Genomic DNA, 20,536 nt, shown 5'->3' with positions numbered 1-20,536 from the left:
CTCTACACTTTTTCCTAATCTTTGTGTTCACTCCTCCCTCCGTATTTTTCGCTTCATCTATCACCATCTCCGTCTCATTCTATCTCTTTCTCAGTCTTTTCCTTCTCTCTTTTCTCTTCTCTCAAGTTTTTCTCATTCTTGGTGGTATGTATTTTGTTCCAGTCCCATTCCGAGTCTCAGTTCCAGTTCCACTCCGAGTCTCAGTCTCAGCCTCAGTCCCAGTCCTAGTCCTAATCACAGTCCCAATCCGTCTCTGGTCTACTTCCCGGAAAAAAGCATCGTAAATACTAATATAGGCAAATTTATATACCAAATTTCAGGCAAATCGAATAGGACGTATGTAAATAGGTATGTGGGTATTATTAATTCATGTCTTTATTTCGGCTTCGCATGCATATTTATAAGTTTTGCCACGTTCATGCGACTAAATCGAATATCACAATGAAAATTACTTTAAAGCTCTCAGCAACAGCTTTCATTTGATATCCATAATACACACACATTCTAGGGGTATCCGGGTCCATGTTTTGGCCTATATCTCGACACCCTAGTCACCCAGCGGTGTAAAACTTACTCTGTACTAAAGCACACATCAACAGCTTCAATTTTATACCCATAATGTAAAAACACATTCTAGGTGTATCCGGGTCCACGTTTTGGCCTATATCTCGAGACCTTAGTCACCCAGCGGCATAAAACTTACTCTGTACTAAAGCACACATCAACAGGTTCAATTTGATATCCATAATTTAAAAACACATCCTAGTGTTACCCTTATCCACGATTTCATTTGATATCCATATTGTATAAACACATTCTAGGGGTGCCCGGTCCATGTTTTGGCCTATATCTCGAGACCCTTGTCACCCAGGGGTACGACAAATACCCAGTATCAAAGTACTCATAAACAGCTTCCATTTGACACCCATACTCTACAAACATATCCCAGGATTACCCAGGTCCACGTTTTGATCTCAAGAACCTGGCCAGAACGGGATAAAAAGTATCCCATGTCCGTTCCCTGGTTCTGAGCTACCTCTCCACCAATTTTCAGCCAAATCGGTTCATCCGTTCTTGAGTTATGCGTAGTGTAACTAACACCACTTTCTTTTATATACATATTTGAATTTTTTCTAAAAAAAAATCATAACTCAAGAATGGCTAAACCGATTTGGGATTTCAAAATCAACTAACCATCATCTCTTCTTCCTGTATCTCTCCTATATAGAAGAATTAAACAACGTTTATAATTTTCATAAGTTCCAGATCAGAGAGGGGGCGATAGCAAGAAGTGCGGGTTGGAGAGGGAACGATCGAGCACGTTTCGTGCTCGTGCCCTGCGTTTGCCACACTAAGACTCCAGCTATTAGGAGTGATACAGCTGGCAGATCTAGAAGCAACGAGTGGCTTGAGTCCTAGAAAGCTTCTAGTATTTGCCAAGAGGACGGAGTGATTTTATAACATAGGTCCTGGTTTTTGATAGGGGTTTTCAGTTTGGTCGTTAAAACAAACTTCTGGTAAAACTACGGACTCATTCAGTCTATGTGAGGTCCTCGTGGACCGGCCAGTTCACCTAACCTGACCTGTCTTCTTTCCCTTTACATAATTTTTTTATATTTTAATTTTATTTTTTATGAAGGTATCCTTAATTCTTTTCCAAATTTTGGTTTTACATCTGACATATGTATTTATGTAAAATTAAACTCGGTAAAGCGCCAATTGCATACCTAACGGGTGGTGTGAAATAGGCTAAATTCCTTTAACACATTTCTTCGTTTTTAACTAAAAATTCGTGTTTTTTGAATTATGACACTATTGAACTAAATGGGCGATATATGTACATATATTAGTTTATATGTATGATATAAGCCTACTGGGGAACCGAACTAATTTCGGTAGCGCGCCAACGGCGACCTCCCGGGGGTGTGGAAGAAGCAAATTTTGTTTAAGGAGCTCCATACCAAAACGCTATAATTACATTTGAAAAGTTTGTAGAAAATTTAAGAAAATGCAATCAAAAAGTATAACGTCTTAGGTGAAATTCAAAATTTTAATGAGAATTTTAAGTAAGTTAGACCAGTTTGCTATATTTCCACTCACTGCTCAACTATTAACGCATTATTGCACTACCCCCAAGACTGGATGCATAGACTGAGTTGAAAATTTACTAGTTGGTCGAATTTCATTGAATCATGAAAGGTTACCAAATACCCTTAAGCAAGCACAAGAAAAAATGCTTGCGTTTCATAATAAAGCTAGGGTAGATAAAGAATACCGCATAGGTAAAATAATATATGAAAAGGTTGTAGAAGAAAGAAATAAGTCAAAGTCTAGGTATAAGAGACAACAAATGAAAGAAAATTTAGCAAATAAGGTAGTAATTAATAATAGAAGAATAAAATTAAAAGTTGAAAATTTTTTTGGATGTTCTGGATGATTCTTTCCGTTCCTTTAATTGATCTCATTTGGACGGACATAATAGATTATACCAGTGAATAATATATTTTAATTGAGAACGGACAGGATTATTATATGAATCATTTGGAAATATTTTTCATATATCAAATCTCACTTTCATATATCAAACACCTTGTACAATGAAGAAAAATTGTATTTTTTACAAGAAAAAGCAAAGCATTCATATTGAACTACCGACTATTTGGAAATAGAATCAGAATTTAATATTATAGAATCTTCTTTAATGCAATTGGAAAAAACTCGAACGAAAAGAGGTATTAACGAAATAGGTACAGTGTGGAAGTGTATAGCAGGTACGCCTGACCATGATGATTATACTTTTATTTCAAACAAAATTAATGATGTAATAGAAAATAACAATAAACAATTAACTACAAATTCAGAGATATTCAATGAAATACGTAGACTGACTGACAAATTTAGTAAACGGTATAACACGAATTTCACATGAGAAAATAGTGCGCAGACAAAGAATTAAAATGATAGTTTGAGAATTGCGAAATATTTTGCAAACCACAACATTAGCAAAAGGGGGAATATTGAACTCTCATATACTCCATACACACGAAATAAAAGAAACAATTCAGAACAAATTACAATCAATACCTTTTACTGATTTATTGAACGTTTCGAAATTTAAAATTTTACAAAAGGCAGACCTTATTATTTTGTACATTAAATATCCGAAAATAAATAAAATTTGCACATTATTTGAGAGTAGATTCGTATCACAAAATGATGGGAAATTAATAATTACAAATCAAGTGGCACTATATAATAATACACTTATACCTATTGAATACCAGATTCAAGGGGCTGTGTAGCGCAACCCTTCAGGTTGCCAGCGCAATATATAGCTTCTCCAAACCCAATTGTCAACCTCACCTATCCGCGGCGAATCCTGTTTCACTAACAGACGAGGGTCTGGCGACCCCAAGCTCCTCATGGAACTTGGGAGTGGGGAGGGAGGGGATGGCCTGAAGGTTTAATGTGGCCACATAAATCGTTCCCGAGATGGTCGGGCTAGCACCTTAATGGTGCTGTGGTACCGGAGCGTACCGGATCTGTATCCGGCAAAGGACCATCGATAACACTCCCCAAAGCCTTGGGGGAGCAACCTTATGACTACAACAACAACAACAACCTATTGAACAATGTAGAGTAGAAATAAGTAAAGTTTTTTTGTAACAAAAATTACAATATACATTTTTGCACTGAAATTAAGGAAAATAATAGACCAATTGACATAATAAGAGAATGGGCTATATTGGTTTCAGGAAAACACACTGTCAATAAAACTAGAATAAACGGCACATTTTTAATAACTTTTGTAACAGTTGTAAACATAGATAATAAGACGTATGAAAACCCTACAGGGAAGATTACAAAATTTCTAAAACAAAATCATTTAAAAAATTATGAAATACCTCAGTTTGTAAATTCAAATGATGAAATAAATAAGAATAAATATGCTTTCAAAACAAATCGTTGAATCAGGGGCGATTCATTTTAGAGAGGGGGAGTTAACAGCACCAATTATTAGACAGCTAAATCCAAAATATAAACATAATTCAAATATATCAAAGAAATAGAAACGGCTTCAGCCTTAAAATTCAACTTGAAACGGTAATGTAGATTTATTCTGTAAACATTTGTATGAACGGCCACAGTTTCACTTTGGCTGTAAACACTTTGAACACACTTTTAATTTATTATGTAAACATCCTTTCTTTGGAAGTCACACACTTTGGAAATTTGTAAATAACAAATATATATATATGTAGGAGTCAGAATGATGTCATTCGCCAAAGAATTGTGAAATTAAACTTAAAATTAGATTATAAGTAGTAGCAAGAGAAATAAAATAAGTTTTTAAGTTAAACGGTTTTATTGAAAACAATACTTACATGAAGTAATAATAATACTAAAAGCTAGAAAATAAATAGGTAGGTCCTAGGTACTAGTCATCACACTCCTCATTAATCTAGGGCGTTGATCAGACAATTAAATAAAAGCATTGGGCACGTGAAATTTCTAAAAATGAGAAGCGTAGCATAACCTGATTAAGGTTCAGTTGGTCGTATTTATGACTATCAATAGAAATTTGACGCGTCCAACACTTTTATTTAATTGTCTGTTTAACGCCCTAGATTGATGAGGAGTGTGATGACTAGTACCTAGGACCTACCTAATTATTTTATAGCTTTTAGTATTATTATTACTTCATGTAAGTATTGTTTTCAATAAAACCTTTTAACTTAAACTTTTTATTTTATTTTCAAGTTTTTAGTCCTTGCCTATTATTTATCATTCTATTTAGTTCATTTAGTGACTAATTATTACAAGGACTCTTTCCTAACAATTTGTTACAATGTAAGTCCTCAATATATAATCCTTCCAAAGACTTTACTCGACTCTACGCCACGCATGTTTGTCCCCCTTGAACTGAAAAATATTTTGATGTCACTTCTACCGGACTGTATGTAATATTTGTTCCAAATATGAGCCAAATCGGACATCATAGGTCGCTTTCTGATCATGTATGTATTACGTGTTCCAAATATGGGCCAAATCGGACAACAAATACGATTTTTTTTGAATATCTCGATCCTTGCGCCACGTAGCGGCGATTTTTCTTCATATGTCTCTTTCTATTCTTGTATGTATTATGTGTTCAAATATGAGCCAAATTGGACCACAAATAAGATTTTTTTGAATATCTCGGTCCTCGTGCCACCTAGCGGCAATTTTTCTTCATAGGTCGCTTTTTATTCATGTATGTATTATGTGTTCCAAATATGAACCAAATCGAACAACAAATACAATTTTTTGAAATATTTCGATCCATGCCCCACCTATCGGAGTTTTTTTCTTATTATTGCATCGGCTTCTGAAATATATGCCAAGTTTCAAGCTTGTAGCATATCAGGAAGTTACTTAAATTTTAATTACAAAATTCGTTCACAACGGCCGTGCGGTCTGCCAAGTCAAGCTAAATAAAACCGTTTAAAAATAAAGTCAGTCTCATCTTGGAGTATTACTCAACCAGTTGTTCTATTTCTTTTTTAAAAACGCTCCGCACCAAAGTGCGAGCTTAGTTTGCATGTACATATGTACATTTATTGCCGGGCAATTCTCAACCTTGCAAAATTAGAAGAGGAGTTGGCAATGACAAAAAATCGGAGTCATATGTGTACACCCATAAATTTATAGATACCTTTGTATCACACGTACATGCATTTCAATATTGTCTCGGTTTTTACCCATTTTAGCACCTATGGGCTTTTTGCCTCAGCATAGGCAATACACATCACTGTGCATATTTGGAATTCTTAAGCTTTGAATACGTAGAATCAGGGTCGATTTGTATGGACGAAAGTTCACCGATATCGCGCCATCGATTTTTCGATAGGATTTGGGCTCAGGAAAAAAAGTTCCACTACGGATACCCAAAAAAATAATTTTCGAGCCTGCGAAATTTCATTTGTTTTTATTACTTTTTTTCGAGTTGGAGTTTTAAGGTTTTTTCCATGACCTACTAAATATTTTTCATATGTATACCCTGTCCGTCCCAAAAATGTCGGCTAAAAACGTTGTCGATAACAGCTTTTTCGAAAAAAAAAAATAAAATATATATATGAAAATTCTACAATCAAATCAAAATTTTTTTAGTAGGTCATCAAAAAAACCTTAAAAATCAAAGTCGAAAAAATGTCAAAAAATGAAATTTCGCAGATTCGAAAATTATTTTTATGGGTATGCGTAGTGAAACTTTTTTTCCTGAGCCCAAATCCAATCGAAAATCGATGGCGCGATATCGGTTAATAAATCGACCCAGTCTAATGTAGATATTTGCATATACATACTAGCTTAGGACATTACGGTGGCCCATAAATATATTTATTTTACTGATATAAGGAAACTCACCTCTTGTTTTCCTTTTTTTTTTGTTTTACAAACCATTGAATTCAAATGAAATCGTATGTTGTTGTTTTGTTTTGCTTTTTGAAATTTAATTTAAATCGGTTTTTTATTGTTAGAACTCTCTCTGTTTTGCATTCTATAGGATAGATAGCTTGAGGGTGTTAATTTAAGAGAGATTAAATTGTTAATAACATTTTAAAATGTATGGATGAAAACAGATTTTCAATAATGCAGGGCTAGATTTTTAACTTTTGGTGTGGGTGCTGCACTTGTGCGCGCCAAAGTGAAGTTGATTGTTTATGGAAAATTACTGTGTGACAGGGGACGGACCAATGTCATGATTGGGGCGCTGTAAGGAAATAGGAGTCAGCAGAGCGCCCATTGTTCAACGCAAGTTGCGCTGAAGAGGGAGGGTGGACTCCACCTGACTGGACAGGCCTTCAACTATTTCTCGCCTTTATGCTTCCTCCCTACTTACTTCTCCCTTCACGTCTATTTCATCTTTTTCTTCATCAATTGTGTTTTTGTTGATGTGGCTGCGGGTGAGGACTGTGGTGCAATACCCCGCCCAAGACGACGAGCTAGCCTGGGCGCGCAAGCATACCTGCTTGCCGCCGCTCCTCACCACCCAACAAGCCAGCCACGTAACAAGCACTCAAGTTTCACACAGAAATTTCCATGAGACTCTTTGGATTTCGCCCTCATGATATACGCGTAACCATACTTCAAATAAAAAATTACGAAGTAACCCTGTAATGTAAGTATATCGCGAAACGAAAATTGCGATAATGCCCTTTTAACATTGAAATTAAAATAATAAACTTTCATGACCTATCGGCTTATAACAACTTTTGGTTAAATTTTGAATCATTATTGTTATTATTTGGAATACTGAAAAAGACACAAACATATACTAGTATGCCAAAGGCAGTTTTCAAATATCTTTGTACTTTTGAAAATCGAGTTGGTTTCGATTTAAAGACCGAAAAACTGTGATTTTTTGTAACAAGTCATTGTAAATCTTTGACCTAATTGAGGCACGTGTTCCCATAACCATATTGACCTGAAACTTAAGTCGTATTGTCTAACCTGTTGGCACATTTCGTAGAAGTGTCCAGAAGGATATAGCAAAAAAAAAATTTGCATGTGCATAACTAAGGTATATTCATATGCATTTCTTGGTCAAATTGTAGTTATTAATCGGATTTGCTTGAGCAGTATGCGAAACACATGCTTGGATATAAAAACGAAGATCGAGATTTGGAAGTATGCTGCTAAATTTGCTATAAGATATGATTCAAGATCAAATATTGGATATCATAATGACAAAACGGAGTCGAATTGGCCTGCATCACCGATGAGTCTTTTAATGTTGGAAATAAAGAGGAACTTACTTGTAATTTACAATGAGGTAATTATCTTTGATGGTATGATATCTAGTTATCATCAGAATTTAATAGTATTAGAGGTTTGTTCTCCAATGATGATAGAGCTTTGAAACTCCCAAATTTAAAAATCTGGTGGGGTTGTTTTGACGAAGTAAGAAAAACGGGAAAAATTCAATCCCCTTTAGCGAAAATTGTAGTAGAAAAGTACCGTTTGAAGCATATTAAATAAAAAAATAAATGTAAGACACGATAACCTCCGAAGCGATTTTAGGCCTAGCTTCTCATCCAATTTGCGTCGTGTTCCTTTTTAATTTTTCCTACAAATTGGCGGGACGGGACCAACGTGTTTTATGCCGACTCCGAACGGCATCTGCAAGACAGATGAGTTTTCATTGAGAGCTTTTCATGACAGAAATACACTCGGAGTGCTTGCCAAACACTGCCGAGGGGCGACCCCGCTTAGAAAAATTTTCTTCTAATTGAAAAAACTTGTTTCTAAAATTTTGGTGTTGCTTTTCCCGGGGCGTGAACCCATTATCTTCGGTGTGGTAGGCGGCGCACGCTACCATCACATGTTGTTGGTTTCGTAATTTTTTCAGAACTTGTATGAAGAATGCCGTACGTCAGACTTTTATTCAAAAATACGCTACCTCAAAATTTGTTTCAAAAACTCCCTATCTCAGCATAAGGTCAATGCATTTTGATATAGGAGGGAGTTAATGAAAAGATTTTTCAGATAAGGCGTTCTTCAACCTAATTCTGATATAGGGCGCTTTTGTGACAAATCCTGAAATGGGGAAATTTTTTAAAAATATTTTGAGATAGGATGATTTCGAACTGGCAGCCGACATGAAGTGACACTCTACTCAGCAGCCGCAATGAACTGACAAAAAAAAAAAATAAAAGATGGCTTCTTGTCTTAGAACTTTATATCCCGGCCTTGACTTTGACAGAAGAGCTAAGCATTTGTGCGGTCCTGCTACATAGGGAGTTTTTACCTTTTTATTCTGAAATTTCGGAAAGCTCTTTTCCGTTTAAGTATTCACGGAAGTGTTCCGGATAAACCGATAATTTAGAATATTTGAAACACGTTCGTTTGATACTCACGAGGTCCGAATATTCCAAATAAGTATATACATAATATTCCAAATATACATAAAACGATTCCACAAATTCTTAAATGGATTTGAATGTTCCGAACATATAGTCGAGTTTTTGACGTTGAACGATGAATTTTAAATTGGTTTCGTGTGTTCATAGGTTTACGAAAGTGCACGATTCCTTGGTGTCCCTACTTTTCATAAAATTATCTATTTCTTTTTTCTTTTTTGTTGAGGCCTATGATATCAATATCTTATAATAGATTGTACCATCCTTACGGAGCTAGTAGTGTGTAGGTCTGATAATTTTACCTGAGTAATGAGGTAATATTCGGGAACCTCGAATGTGTTTGAATTTAAGATGTGAGGCGGTGACCGAAATAAAAAAAATACGTGAGCATTTTTATCCGTCAGCCTATCCGACCGAAAAGTTATTTTAACATGTATTTTTGCAATAACTTTAATTTAAGTAAAAGTATCGCAAGGAAATCTGGCATACAACTTCTTACCACGGGTAATGTCCCCACTGAAAAGTGGCGTAATCGGAATAAAACCAGGCCATTCTTTATGTATTAAATATTTCCTTAAAATATAATTTTTTGATATGCATTTTCCCTTTTGAAGGGAAACCCGCTCTACAAATTGTTTATTGGTTAAAGATACTGTGATGAAATTGGTTATGCGCTTTTAAATTTAAATATGATCGTCTCTGGATAAAATCATTAACACATACTTATATCCACGCCCACTTGCTGTATAATAATAAAAAATACGCATAGGGGACACATGCTTGCTTGACTGTGCTCTCTTGAAAATGTTTAAAGCCGTAAAGAGTAAAAGAAGAAGGCTGCTAGGCAAGCTACAAGGTCTTTTATTATCTTATGGAGTATATTTTTAAACACTACCCCTGTGAGCACTACAATGACTTGTATGTTGTATTTAAATGCATGCTTAAGAAGAGCCATCATCAAAAAGCATTAAAAGATCTAAATTTGTGCAACCACTAATACTTTTATTGATAGCTACCCTTTTTCAGTTGTTTTTTAAATTTTGTTACGAAAATTCCTAGAAATCTTAAAAATTAATAAGTAATTTTTTTTGACAGTAACTTCGTAACTACACACGATTTTACAAAAATTGCATATGAGACCCAACAACAAACCAAACATGACAGGTTTAAGATCGTAACATATACGTTGGATAGGAGCCCTAGTGAATTGCCTATGACGTAGTTTACATATAACGAGATGTTGTTGTTGTTGTGTTAACAGTGCTTCGTCCAACAAAATTCGCAGTTTCAACATGGTTGGACCATAGGGATATTGCTGTTAGACGCGTAGGTTCCGCATTACAATTGAAAAGATGGTTGGTCTCATGTGGGGGCACATCGCACGTAGAACGTACATTACGTATGTTGCGTTCGATTCTGAACAAGTAAGAAATTGGCCTGTTACAGTATCCAGAACGCAGTTTTGCCAGGGTTGGGTTAGGTTGAACTGGCCGGTCCTTGAGGACCTCGCATAGACTGAGTGAGCCCGAACACAGAGCCAAAAGTACCTAATAAAATAGAACAAAAATTATCTGATATCTCTATGGATTTTCTTCAAGAAGATGTTCTTAATATATTTGTAAAGAAAAACTTTTTAAAATCTTTAAAAAGATATCTTCGAAGAATATCCAGTGATTCTCATTGACATATCTTAAAAGATATCATATATTACCGATAAGATGTTCTTATTAAGATATCCAAAGAGACATCACAAATTATTGAGAAGATGTTCATATTGGCATTTCCAAAGAGATATCACAACCTATTGAGAAGATGTTCTGATTGGCATATCCGAAGAGATATTCCACATTATTGAGAAGATATTCATTTTGACATTGCCGAAGAGGTATAACATATTATTGAGAAGATGTTCTAATTGATATTTTCGAAGGGATATCTTTCAAATTTTAAAGGGAGTGTTCTTTACTTATTTAACCCTACACATACCCAAATAAAAACCCAATTTTAGTTTATTTGAGAAATAATACTGTACATTTATTCTTATACAAGAACACAAGCTACAAAAAATAGGAAATACAAAAAAAATCATGTGTTTTGAATACATTCAGTGCCAATATTTTTTTAATCTTAGTACTTTAAGTCCATTATTAAGGTTATAAAAATGTGTGGGTGGCCCATCTAGTTCTTTAAAGTGTATTATATTATATACATTACTGGAATTACCTATTAAATACGATTGATATTTTTCTGAAAAACTGATACTTTCGAATTTTTTTTAACAAATCGTGACATTATTATTTTTTATTAAAAAATGAGATATTTCATAAATATTTATACTTTCGCCATGAGAGATTGTGACTATATGCCCAATGCGGAATACACTGCCTTGAAAATTAAGTTCATTAGTTGTTTTATATAAGATTAAATCAGACACTAATGAAGATAAGTATATACTATTTTCAGGTTTCATATTTTCAATACTTTTAAATGTATATTCTTGCAAAAAATCGTTTTTCAATAAATGATTTGCGAAACTCAACGATGATTTTATAGCTTAGTTACGTTACGTAGTAAGTTAGTGAAATATTTGTTCTAGAGGAAATGTTTGTAGCATATTGCTTATGCAATTGATGTGCAGCTTCGAATCTAAATGACCATAAGTATTTTAAAGGCCCTAGCTTTTTTATTATAGGCGGATAGTGCACCAGATTGTGGTATTTTGGCTTTAAATGTTCTTTAAATATACTTTGATAAGCGTCATTATGCTGTTTAATTAAAGATCGCAAGTCATTTAGAGAATTGTCGTTGTAATTTGGTAAAAGTAACTTATCAATTAAAGTTACAAACAACATAAGGAATTTAAAAACTAAATCATTTGAATCTACTAAATCTCCGACCATGAGAAGTATTAAATGAAAAAACGTTTTCATTTGCTTAGCATTCATTTTGAATGAACCATTAGTTATATGGTGTTTTTGAATAGGTGGACTTATGTTTCCAATTTCGGTATCACCGTATTGAAACATTTGTTTCCTGTAATTCGGAGTATCTAAAGAAAAAAACTTTTCCTTGTAGACGAAATGATATAAAATTTTAGAAAGATTGTATTTGCATATACCAAGGAATACATCATGCATGATATCACATGCGATATTGTCTGTAACATGAAAGGTTTGCAACGAATTAAAAATTGAATTATGCTTAATACCGGTTTGTGCTGGATGATAAAGTAAGACATCGTAATTATAATTATTTTTATCTCGCAACGAACCGGGAACCTCTTCAGAATCAGAGCGGGTCTGTAGTTTTACTCTTCTGCATATTCTGCAAAAGTAATTTGCAGAAAACGAAGGAACATATCCTAATGCAGTATTTAGTCCCAAGTTGTCGCCCAAAACTTGCCCTAACCTAAAAAACAGTTTATAAGTCATGCCATCTGCGTTGATTTCCAGACCGTCAATTTCAAGTTTTTTGAAAATATCAATTATAGGTGTGATGGAAATATTAGTTCCACAATCATGTACATCACTACTCTTAATAAATCCTGCCACAAATATATTTGCAAGTCTACTAATTTGACATTGTGGTATGGATCATTTATCTCAAAATCATCGCAGTATAGGAAATAAGGTATATCTACATAGTTTTCAGCATATTTTGAGCTTCGCCAATAATCACCATTGAGAAAATGAGAATAAAAATTGTCTTTCAAAAAGTGCTCCATGTTTGTTTGAAAAGTAATGTCTGGTGCTGTCATTTCTGTTCTTGCTAATGATAAAAAAGGGTTTTTATTTAGTACGACTTCTGAAAGGTCTTCGCTAAGAATGAACTTATGTGGAGGTTTATACAGATTTAGTTTTTCTAATTCTTTCAGAAATTTATATTCAGAACTTACATCGGAAAAGGGTTCAGAAAGGGTTTGGATTATTTCATCGAGTGAACTACTGTTTTCATTGACTATAGGTAATGATTTTAAATATTCATAAATCGGTGTCAAAAAACACTGTTCAACAGAATTTTTAATATCAAGTACGTCTCTTCGAGAAAAATTTGTATTTGCATGTAGGTGAAGAAGGAATGATATAGTTGATTCTTTGAATGATAACGAAAATGTTGGTTTTATGGGTGTTTCAGAGGACAAGTTTGCTTCAGTATACGTCGCGATTTCGGAATTGTGTTTAAGTACACCTAATTCACCACTACTTTTACTTTTAGTATGCTTTGTAAGATGATTCTGAAATCTGTACATATTGTTAAAAATTTGATTGCACTTGTCTTCTTCACAAACAAATTCATAAATTGTTGGTGTACCATGCCTAGACTTTAAATGTTTAATTAGGTCATTCGGTGTTCGATGACCTTTTGTACAAATGAAGCAAAGAAATAGGGGCATTTTTTTGTTAACAATATTGTAGAGGGCGTGTAAATACTATACTAGTTTGCTTAAAAGATTTGCAACGGAAGAAAAATTCTCTGATTTTAACTCAAAAAAAATATTGTTCCAAAAATGCCCATAATAGTTTGCTTCTTTGTGAGTATTCGGTGTTAAAAACATATGACAATTTTATGATAATGTCAACGCACTTCATATAGGAGCAGCACTTCCATTTTATGCCATCGCAAAAAATATAAAATTCGGAAACACACGTAATATCAGCTCCAACTGCAATAATTTTAGGTTGACAGTTCTCTTTTCTTTCAGCAAACTGATTAATTATATCCACAACTTTAGGTTTAATATCATTCGGTGTTGCTACGAGAGTGACAAAATCATTTTGAGCATCGGCTATAGTAGGTTTGTCATTTTTATTAAGGCGCTGAGGAGGCAGCAAGTCGTGCAGAAGAATTTTTGTGATGCAATATTTAGAATCTATAGAGATAATAATTAAAACAAAATTTAACAGTTAAGATGAAACTGTATACTAACCATTTGAAATATTCTTGTTGTATAGGTGTTTTAAATATAACTCTCGGGAAGGACGATCCTTTATTTCTTTATCAAAAATGTCCAATATGTGCTTATAAAAGGTTTCCAATTTCAGAAACAACAAGTTTCCTTTGCCTGGGTAAAGTATTTCAAAGTCGATTTCAATCTAGTAAGAATTGAATAAAATTGTATAAATATAAAAAACTAAGTAACAGATATTTACGAGATCATATCCACTGTAGCCACTATACCGCGGCCAATCCTTAAAGATGGCATTTAAAGAAACGTTCTTTTTAATCTCTGCAACTCTAGTCTTCGATGTGTCTTTCCAATACGTTATAACCTGTTCCCATGGACTGCAGTTGTGATGTAACCAACATTTTCGCAATAGTCATCTTAACATGTTAAAAGTTAGTAAATTTTAGGATTTTAAAAACTTTTTACACCTACCGGACGAAACTGAAGCAATCAGCTCCGGGTCCTCTGGAAGAGCTTTTGGTGCTAAGGCACTTTTATTTGCATTCGTCCAGCGTGAAAATAATTTGCCTGTAGGGTTCTTTTTGTTCTGCTTTCTAGCCAGATAGTACGTTTCCTAAATATTAAAATATTCGTATTAGAGTAATATACAATATATAAGTTTATAGATCATTTACACAGCTTTTATAAACTTATTTAATTTTTATGAATATGGGGATAGTGATTACAAAATATAAGCAATATATTTTTATACTTACCGATTTTTCTTTTGGGAAAACGTCATAGATGGAATTGGCCCACTTCTGCATTTCTGCGTATCTCATCTTCACAGAGTTACCGGCTCTTTGAGTCCAAATACCCATATTTTTCGCTATACGTCAGCGCCTTTTGCCCTTTTACTGAGCTTTTTAAAAGATTTATAAGCCGAGTTTTACTTATTGAAGCTACTGGTGGTAATTGGGCTGAAGGTGTGGAATCTCTAGAAACACTCATATTTGAAGATATTTTCTCCAGCCATTTTACAACTCGACTGTTATTTGATAAAGTTTGCCTGTCACTTAGGAGTGGTTTGTTCTGCAAAAAATAGAGAGAACAGATTAATAGATACGATATCATTACGTACGTAATGTAATGTATGTAAATCGATCCGAATGGAGATTTTTCATCTTCGATTTTCTACACATAAATTCAATGGCAACAAAGCAATTCCTATCAGATCAAATTATGTAGAAGTGCTCTAGAAACATACGCATACTTACCATACTGTTTCGCCATTCTCTAAGACCCGCCTTGAACTTGAACATCTCACCAAAATAATTAGTATCAAATTTGTCAAAAAGAGTTATTATATCATCCACTTCCATTGTTTCTAAAATAAGGAAAGAGGTGATCCCATGCATTTTTAATAGCGAACACAAATCATCACTCAGGCCCCACACTTTAAATAAAGGCAACGTATCACTTATCGGCTCTGCCACGTGGGTTGCCTGGTCCATTATTTAATTAATTTATTTAATAATAGTTTCCGAATAACACTGAAAAGTTATAACTTTACTCCACACTCCTTGCTTGTTAAACTGCAACTGGAAAATAATAAAGATTTTCTACTTTCATAGAAATAAAAAAAGGAGCGCAAGGACCGTTATCTTTGGCGTCGTAAATACTCATTTCATTTACATGAGTATATGTACATAAATATGTCGCCACATATGTACATATATACATATGTATAAATGCATGTATGCCAATCACTAAACCGCCTGTTAAGTTTTAAAAATGCAATAAATAAGTTATTTCTTATTAATATTTATAAAGAGATATCTTTCAAAATGAGAAGTGATATCATTTTATACGGCAACTAGAAAAAACGAAAAGGACCGTTATCATTGGCTGCGTAAATAGCCGTGTATGCCAAAAATGTGCAAATAAGAATAATAACTTTTTTAGTTTTGTGTATTTGCAGTTTCGTTGCAATATTTAAATTAATAAGTTATATCTTATTAATATAATCATGAAGATACCTTAAAAAAATAAAAATTTTTTTCTCTTTTTCCCCCTTTTCCATATTTTTACAGAGGAAAATGGAAGGAAATGACAAGATTGTCATATAAATAACAGATACAAAAAGAAATAGAACAAAAATAAGAAGAAATTGTACTCAATAATATCAATAAGAATTTCTTCATAAAACCAAAGAGATTTGCATATAGTTTATTTTTCGTTTCAAACGTTTCGACTACCCCTGAGCCTAAAAACTGCTTATGAAGACAATCTTATTAATTTTATTAGGCATTTTTGGCTCTGTGAAGTGTTACGAGAAGTTTGTTTAACAACGAAACTGAAAAAAACCCTATAAAAAACCATTTATTATTTATTTACTTATGTATTTATTATCGCTAACTTATAAATAAAACAAGTAAGGAAGGCTAAGTTCTGGTGTAACCGAACATTACATACTCAGCTGCCAAATTACAGGTTGAAAAACTTTTAAATTCCTTCTTTTAAAAGTGGGCGGTGCCACTCCCATTGTCCAACATTTTACTAATTTTCTATTCTGCGTCATAAGGTCAACCAACCTACCAAGTTTCATCGCTTTATCCATCTTTGGTAATGAATTATCGCACTTTTTCGGTTTTTCGATAGCGAAAAAGTGGGCGTGGTTATAGTCCGATTTCGTTAATTTTTAATAGCGATCTTAAATGAGTGCCTGGAACTAAATTTCATTAAGATACCTCCGAATTTACTCAAGTTATCGTGTTTACGGACAGAGGGACGGACGGACGGCCGGCTCCTCAACTGAGTATAATGATAGGGTAACGTAAACAGCTATAGCAAAACAGGCCATCAGCTGACTGCTAGGTTTAAAAGTTTGCATGCGTATGTGCTTAATTTCTTATCTATAGTTATAAGGATTTAAATTAAGTAATTATGTTGCGTTATAAATTAACTTTTTAGATTTTGGAGTACAGGTTGGATGATTTTAAGAATCTCAAGATTGTGGATATGCTTTGAGGGATGGGATTTGATAGCAAGGAGTTTGGATTTTGGGTTAGTATATTTGTGCGCTGGGTATGGAAAATCCTGCAGTCGTTTAGGATGTGGTGATTGGTATAGTGCTATTGCGGTAAGGACATATTTGAGATAAGTTGTTGTCGAATCTGTGCTGGTGTGTTAGTTTGGTGTTTTGTATGTCGGGGTTGATTCTGGATAGGTAAGAGTTTAACCTGTTACAGTAAGTACCAAATCGAAGTTGCGCTAGAGTGACTTGCGTTTCCCTAGGCAGGGTGCGTTCCTCTTCTGCAAGTTTAGGGTATTGTTCTTTGAGTAAAGGATTCACGGGCAATTCCTGGCATTGAGGTCCGACGCCTGTTTGTGGAGTTCACAGAGGACCTGCTTGTGTTTTTTGGCTTCATACGACTATGTTCTCAGGTGCCGTATTTCCTCATAATGCTTACGGAGATGACTCCTTAAGCCCCTGGGCGGTAATGGCTCATCAATAAGATGTCTGTTGGGATGCCCAGGTTTCTGGGTATTCAACAGGAACTGTTTGGTTAGCATTTCATTTCTCTCCCTAATGGGGAGTATTCTTGCCTCATTATGTAGATGGTGTTCTGGAGACATAAGACGACAACCCGTGGCTGTTCTGAGGGCAGTATTTTGGCAGGCCTGTAGCTTCCTCCAGTGAGTAGTCTTTTAGCTTGGCGACCATATCGGGGACGCGTAGCATGCAATCGGCTGGCCAATTGTTTTGTAAATGGTAATGAGCGTTTCTTTTTCTTTTCCCCAAGTACTGCCAGCAAGAGATTTAAAGATTTTATTACGGCTCTGGAGTTTCGGTACAATTGCGGCTGCATGCTCACCAAAACTTAGATCCTGATCGAACGTCACACCCAAGATTTTGAGGTGTAGGACAGTCGGTAGCGTAGTGCCATCGACGTGGATGTTCAAAATGGTCGACATTTGGGACGTCCATGTTGTAAATAAGGTCGCCGATGATTTAGTCGGTGATAATGGCAGGTTTCGCGAGGCGAAAAAACTGGACAGATCAGGGAGGTAGCCGTTTATTTTGTTGCGAAGCTCATCGATCTGTGGGCCTGGGCCTGTGGCCATTATTGTGAAGTCATCGGCGTAGAAAACGATAGTAATTCCTTCTGGTGCCGAAGGTAGCTTTGATATGTAGAAGTTAAACAAAGGTGCGGATAGGACTGCCAAGTTGGCAGCGGCCGGAAAGCCAATAGGACCCGAGCCTATGGTGCCAATAGGGTCACATACAATAAGGGAGGACTTTATACAAAAGGAGGCGTGCCTCAGAGAACAACACTGGCGCGAGAGTCCAGGACTTCGGCAGGCAAAGGCACTAATAGGAGGGTACAACTCGAAGCGATATAAGGCTATGATTAACCTCCCAAAAAGTAGCCTTAGGATTGTAACAGGTATACTCACAGGTCACTGTAGGCTAAAGAGCCACATGCATAAATTGGGCATATCAGCTAGTAGCCTCTGTCGCTTCTGTGATGTCGAAGATGAGTCTGCAGAACACATCCTGAAGGAATGTGAGGCAGTCGCGAGACGAAGACTTAGAATCCTAGGATCATCCAAACTAGGAAATAGTCACATACACTCTCTGAAGCCGGGAACCATTCTGGATTTTCTCAGGGAACTCGGCTTGGATGAAGTGTTGTAAAGAGAATTGAGGGCACAATAGACCAATAGGTCGCAGTGCTTAACCTCACAACATCTATCTATCTATCTATCTATCTAGGACACTACCCTGGGCACCTCTTGTTTAATTATTCTTAGTTTTGATGTTGCACCTTTTAAGACTTGAGGGAAGGGTAGACCCTTCCAGGTCTTGCAGTAACGTGCCATGGTTGACCGTATCAAAAGCTTTTGATAGGTCTAGCGCAACGAGTACTGTTCTATGGTGGGGTTTTGGATTTCAAGCGCAATTTATCTGGGTGCCAATGGCATTTAGCGCGGTGGTTGTGCTATGAAGTTTTCTAAAGCCATGCTGATGACAGGCTAGTTGCAAATTTGCTTTGAAATAGGGGAGCAAAATGGCTTGTTTTTCTTGTTGTAGCAATGCTTCGCCCCACCTAATAGCTGCGACCGATCACAAATTGTCATCAATATCCTCGGGAGTCCAAGAAACTTGCTGTTTCAACAGGGGTGGACCATAATGAAAGGGGTGTTAGAGGCGTTGGTTCCACGTTACAATTAAAGACATGGTTGGTGTCATGTGGGCACACATTGCAAGCGGGGCATACATTTGGTATGTTGGGGTTGATTCTGGATAAGTAAGAGTTTAACCTGTTACAGTATCCAGAACGAAGTTGAGCCAGAGTGACTCGCGTTTCCCTGGTGAGTATGCGTTCCTCTTCCGCAAGTTTTGGGTACTGCTTTTTGAGTACTGGATTCACCAGGCAATTCCTGGTATAAAGGTCCGACGCCTGAAGGACCTGCTTGTGTTTTTTTGCTTCATACAGCTGAGTTCTCAGGTGCCGTATTTCCTCAAAATGTTTACGGAGATGAATCCTTAAGTCCCTAAGCGGTGTTGGCTCATCAATCAGATGTCTGTTGGGAAGCCCAGGTTTCTGGGTACTCAACAGGAACTGTTTGGTTAGCATCTCATATCTCTCCTTGATGGGGAGTATTCTCGCCTCATTATGTAGATGATGTTCTGCGGACATAAGAAGACGGCCCGTGGCGGTTCTGAGAGCAGTATTTTGGCAGGCCTGTAGCTTATTCCAGTGGGTAATTTTTATGCTTGGCGACCATATAGGGGACGAGTAGCATGCAATCGGCTGGCCTATTGCTTTGTATGTGGTAATGAGCGTTTCTTTGTCTTTTCCCCAAGTACTGCCAGCAAGATTTGAGGATTTTATTACGGCTCTGGATTTTGGGTACAATTGCGGCTGCGTGCTCACCAAAATGTATATCCTGATCAAACGTAACACCCAAGATTTTGGGGTGTACGACAGTCGTTAGTGTAGTGCCATCGACGTGGATGTACAAAATGGCTTCAAGTGTCTTGGCTACTGGCGATAGGAGAGATATCGGGCGATATGTTAGCTGTTTTCCCAGGCTTTAGTAGCGGGACCACCTTGGCCATTTTCCATTTTTCGGGAATGACAAAGGTGGAAAGGGACAGGTTGAAGACATGTGCTAACTATTTGAAACCCTCTTTACGAAGGCGATGGAAATTTTATCATTGTGCTTAGACGGATTCCATAGGGACTTTGCGGTGGACCAAAGCTTACCCACGCAGGCAGAGAGCTTACAACCACTTAGATGAAAGTGGATTAAAATATGTTATGTAGTTATAGTTTTGCATTAAGCCGCCGTATGTTACAGTATTCCTTTCAGAGTCACCATTTTGAATAAAAAAGTATTGCTTAAAGCTGCTTTAATGGTAAACTATTTGCACTAAAGACTTAACGACATCAAGATTGTAAAACAAAACCGGTTGACCTGTTAAAAAAAATTTTGCCAAGATTTGCACCCAATGGAACAGTACTAGGTTAATGACATCCACAACATTTTCGGTTAAGCTTGTCCTTTCCATGCTGATAAAACTAGACAAAAGTAAATTCAAGCTGGTAAAAATAAAACTCTGTGAAAACTAACGGATTAATGTTGTTGCTTCCTTCCTTTAATCATCAACTTTTTTAAATATGGTTGCGTCCGTTAGAAGAAAATTCAAGGAAAACAGTGCAAGCTCTTCGAATTACAA

The 20,536-nt window shown here is 35.8% G+C and overlaps 1 protein-coding gene and 1 pseudogene across 3 annotated transcripts in view; one reads left to right on the top strand and one right to left on the bottom strand.

The window, feature by feature from the left end:
* The window catches only part of LOC137244372 (uncharacterized), a 445,511-nt gene that overhangs the window by 121,831 nt on the left and 303,144 nt on the right, over window positions 1-20,536 (top strand). For all 3 annotated transcript variants that reach the window (XM_067773299.1, XM_067773300.1, XM_067773301.1), the window contains one exon: window positions 7,596-7,813. In XM_067773299.1, the coding sequence (XP_067629400.1) occupies window positions 7,596-7,813 (218 nt within the window). The remainder of the gene's footprint in view (window positions 1-7,595; window positions 7,814-20,536) is intronic.
* Window positions 13,330-15,167, bottom strand: LOC137243384 (uncharacterized; annotated as a pseudogene).

The sequence above is a fragment of the Eurosta solidaginis genome, chromosome 3 (genome assembly GCF_040869045.1).
Source record: "Eurosta solidaginis isolate ZX-2024a chromosome 3, ASM4086904v1, whole genome shotgun sequence".
Lineage (NCBI taxonomy): Eukaryota > Metazoa > Arthropoda > Insecta > Diptera > Tephritidae > Eurosta > Eurosta solidaginis.
This window is presented reverse-complemented; position numbering and strand designations above follow the sequence as displayed.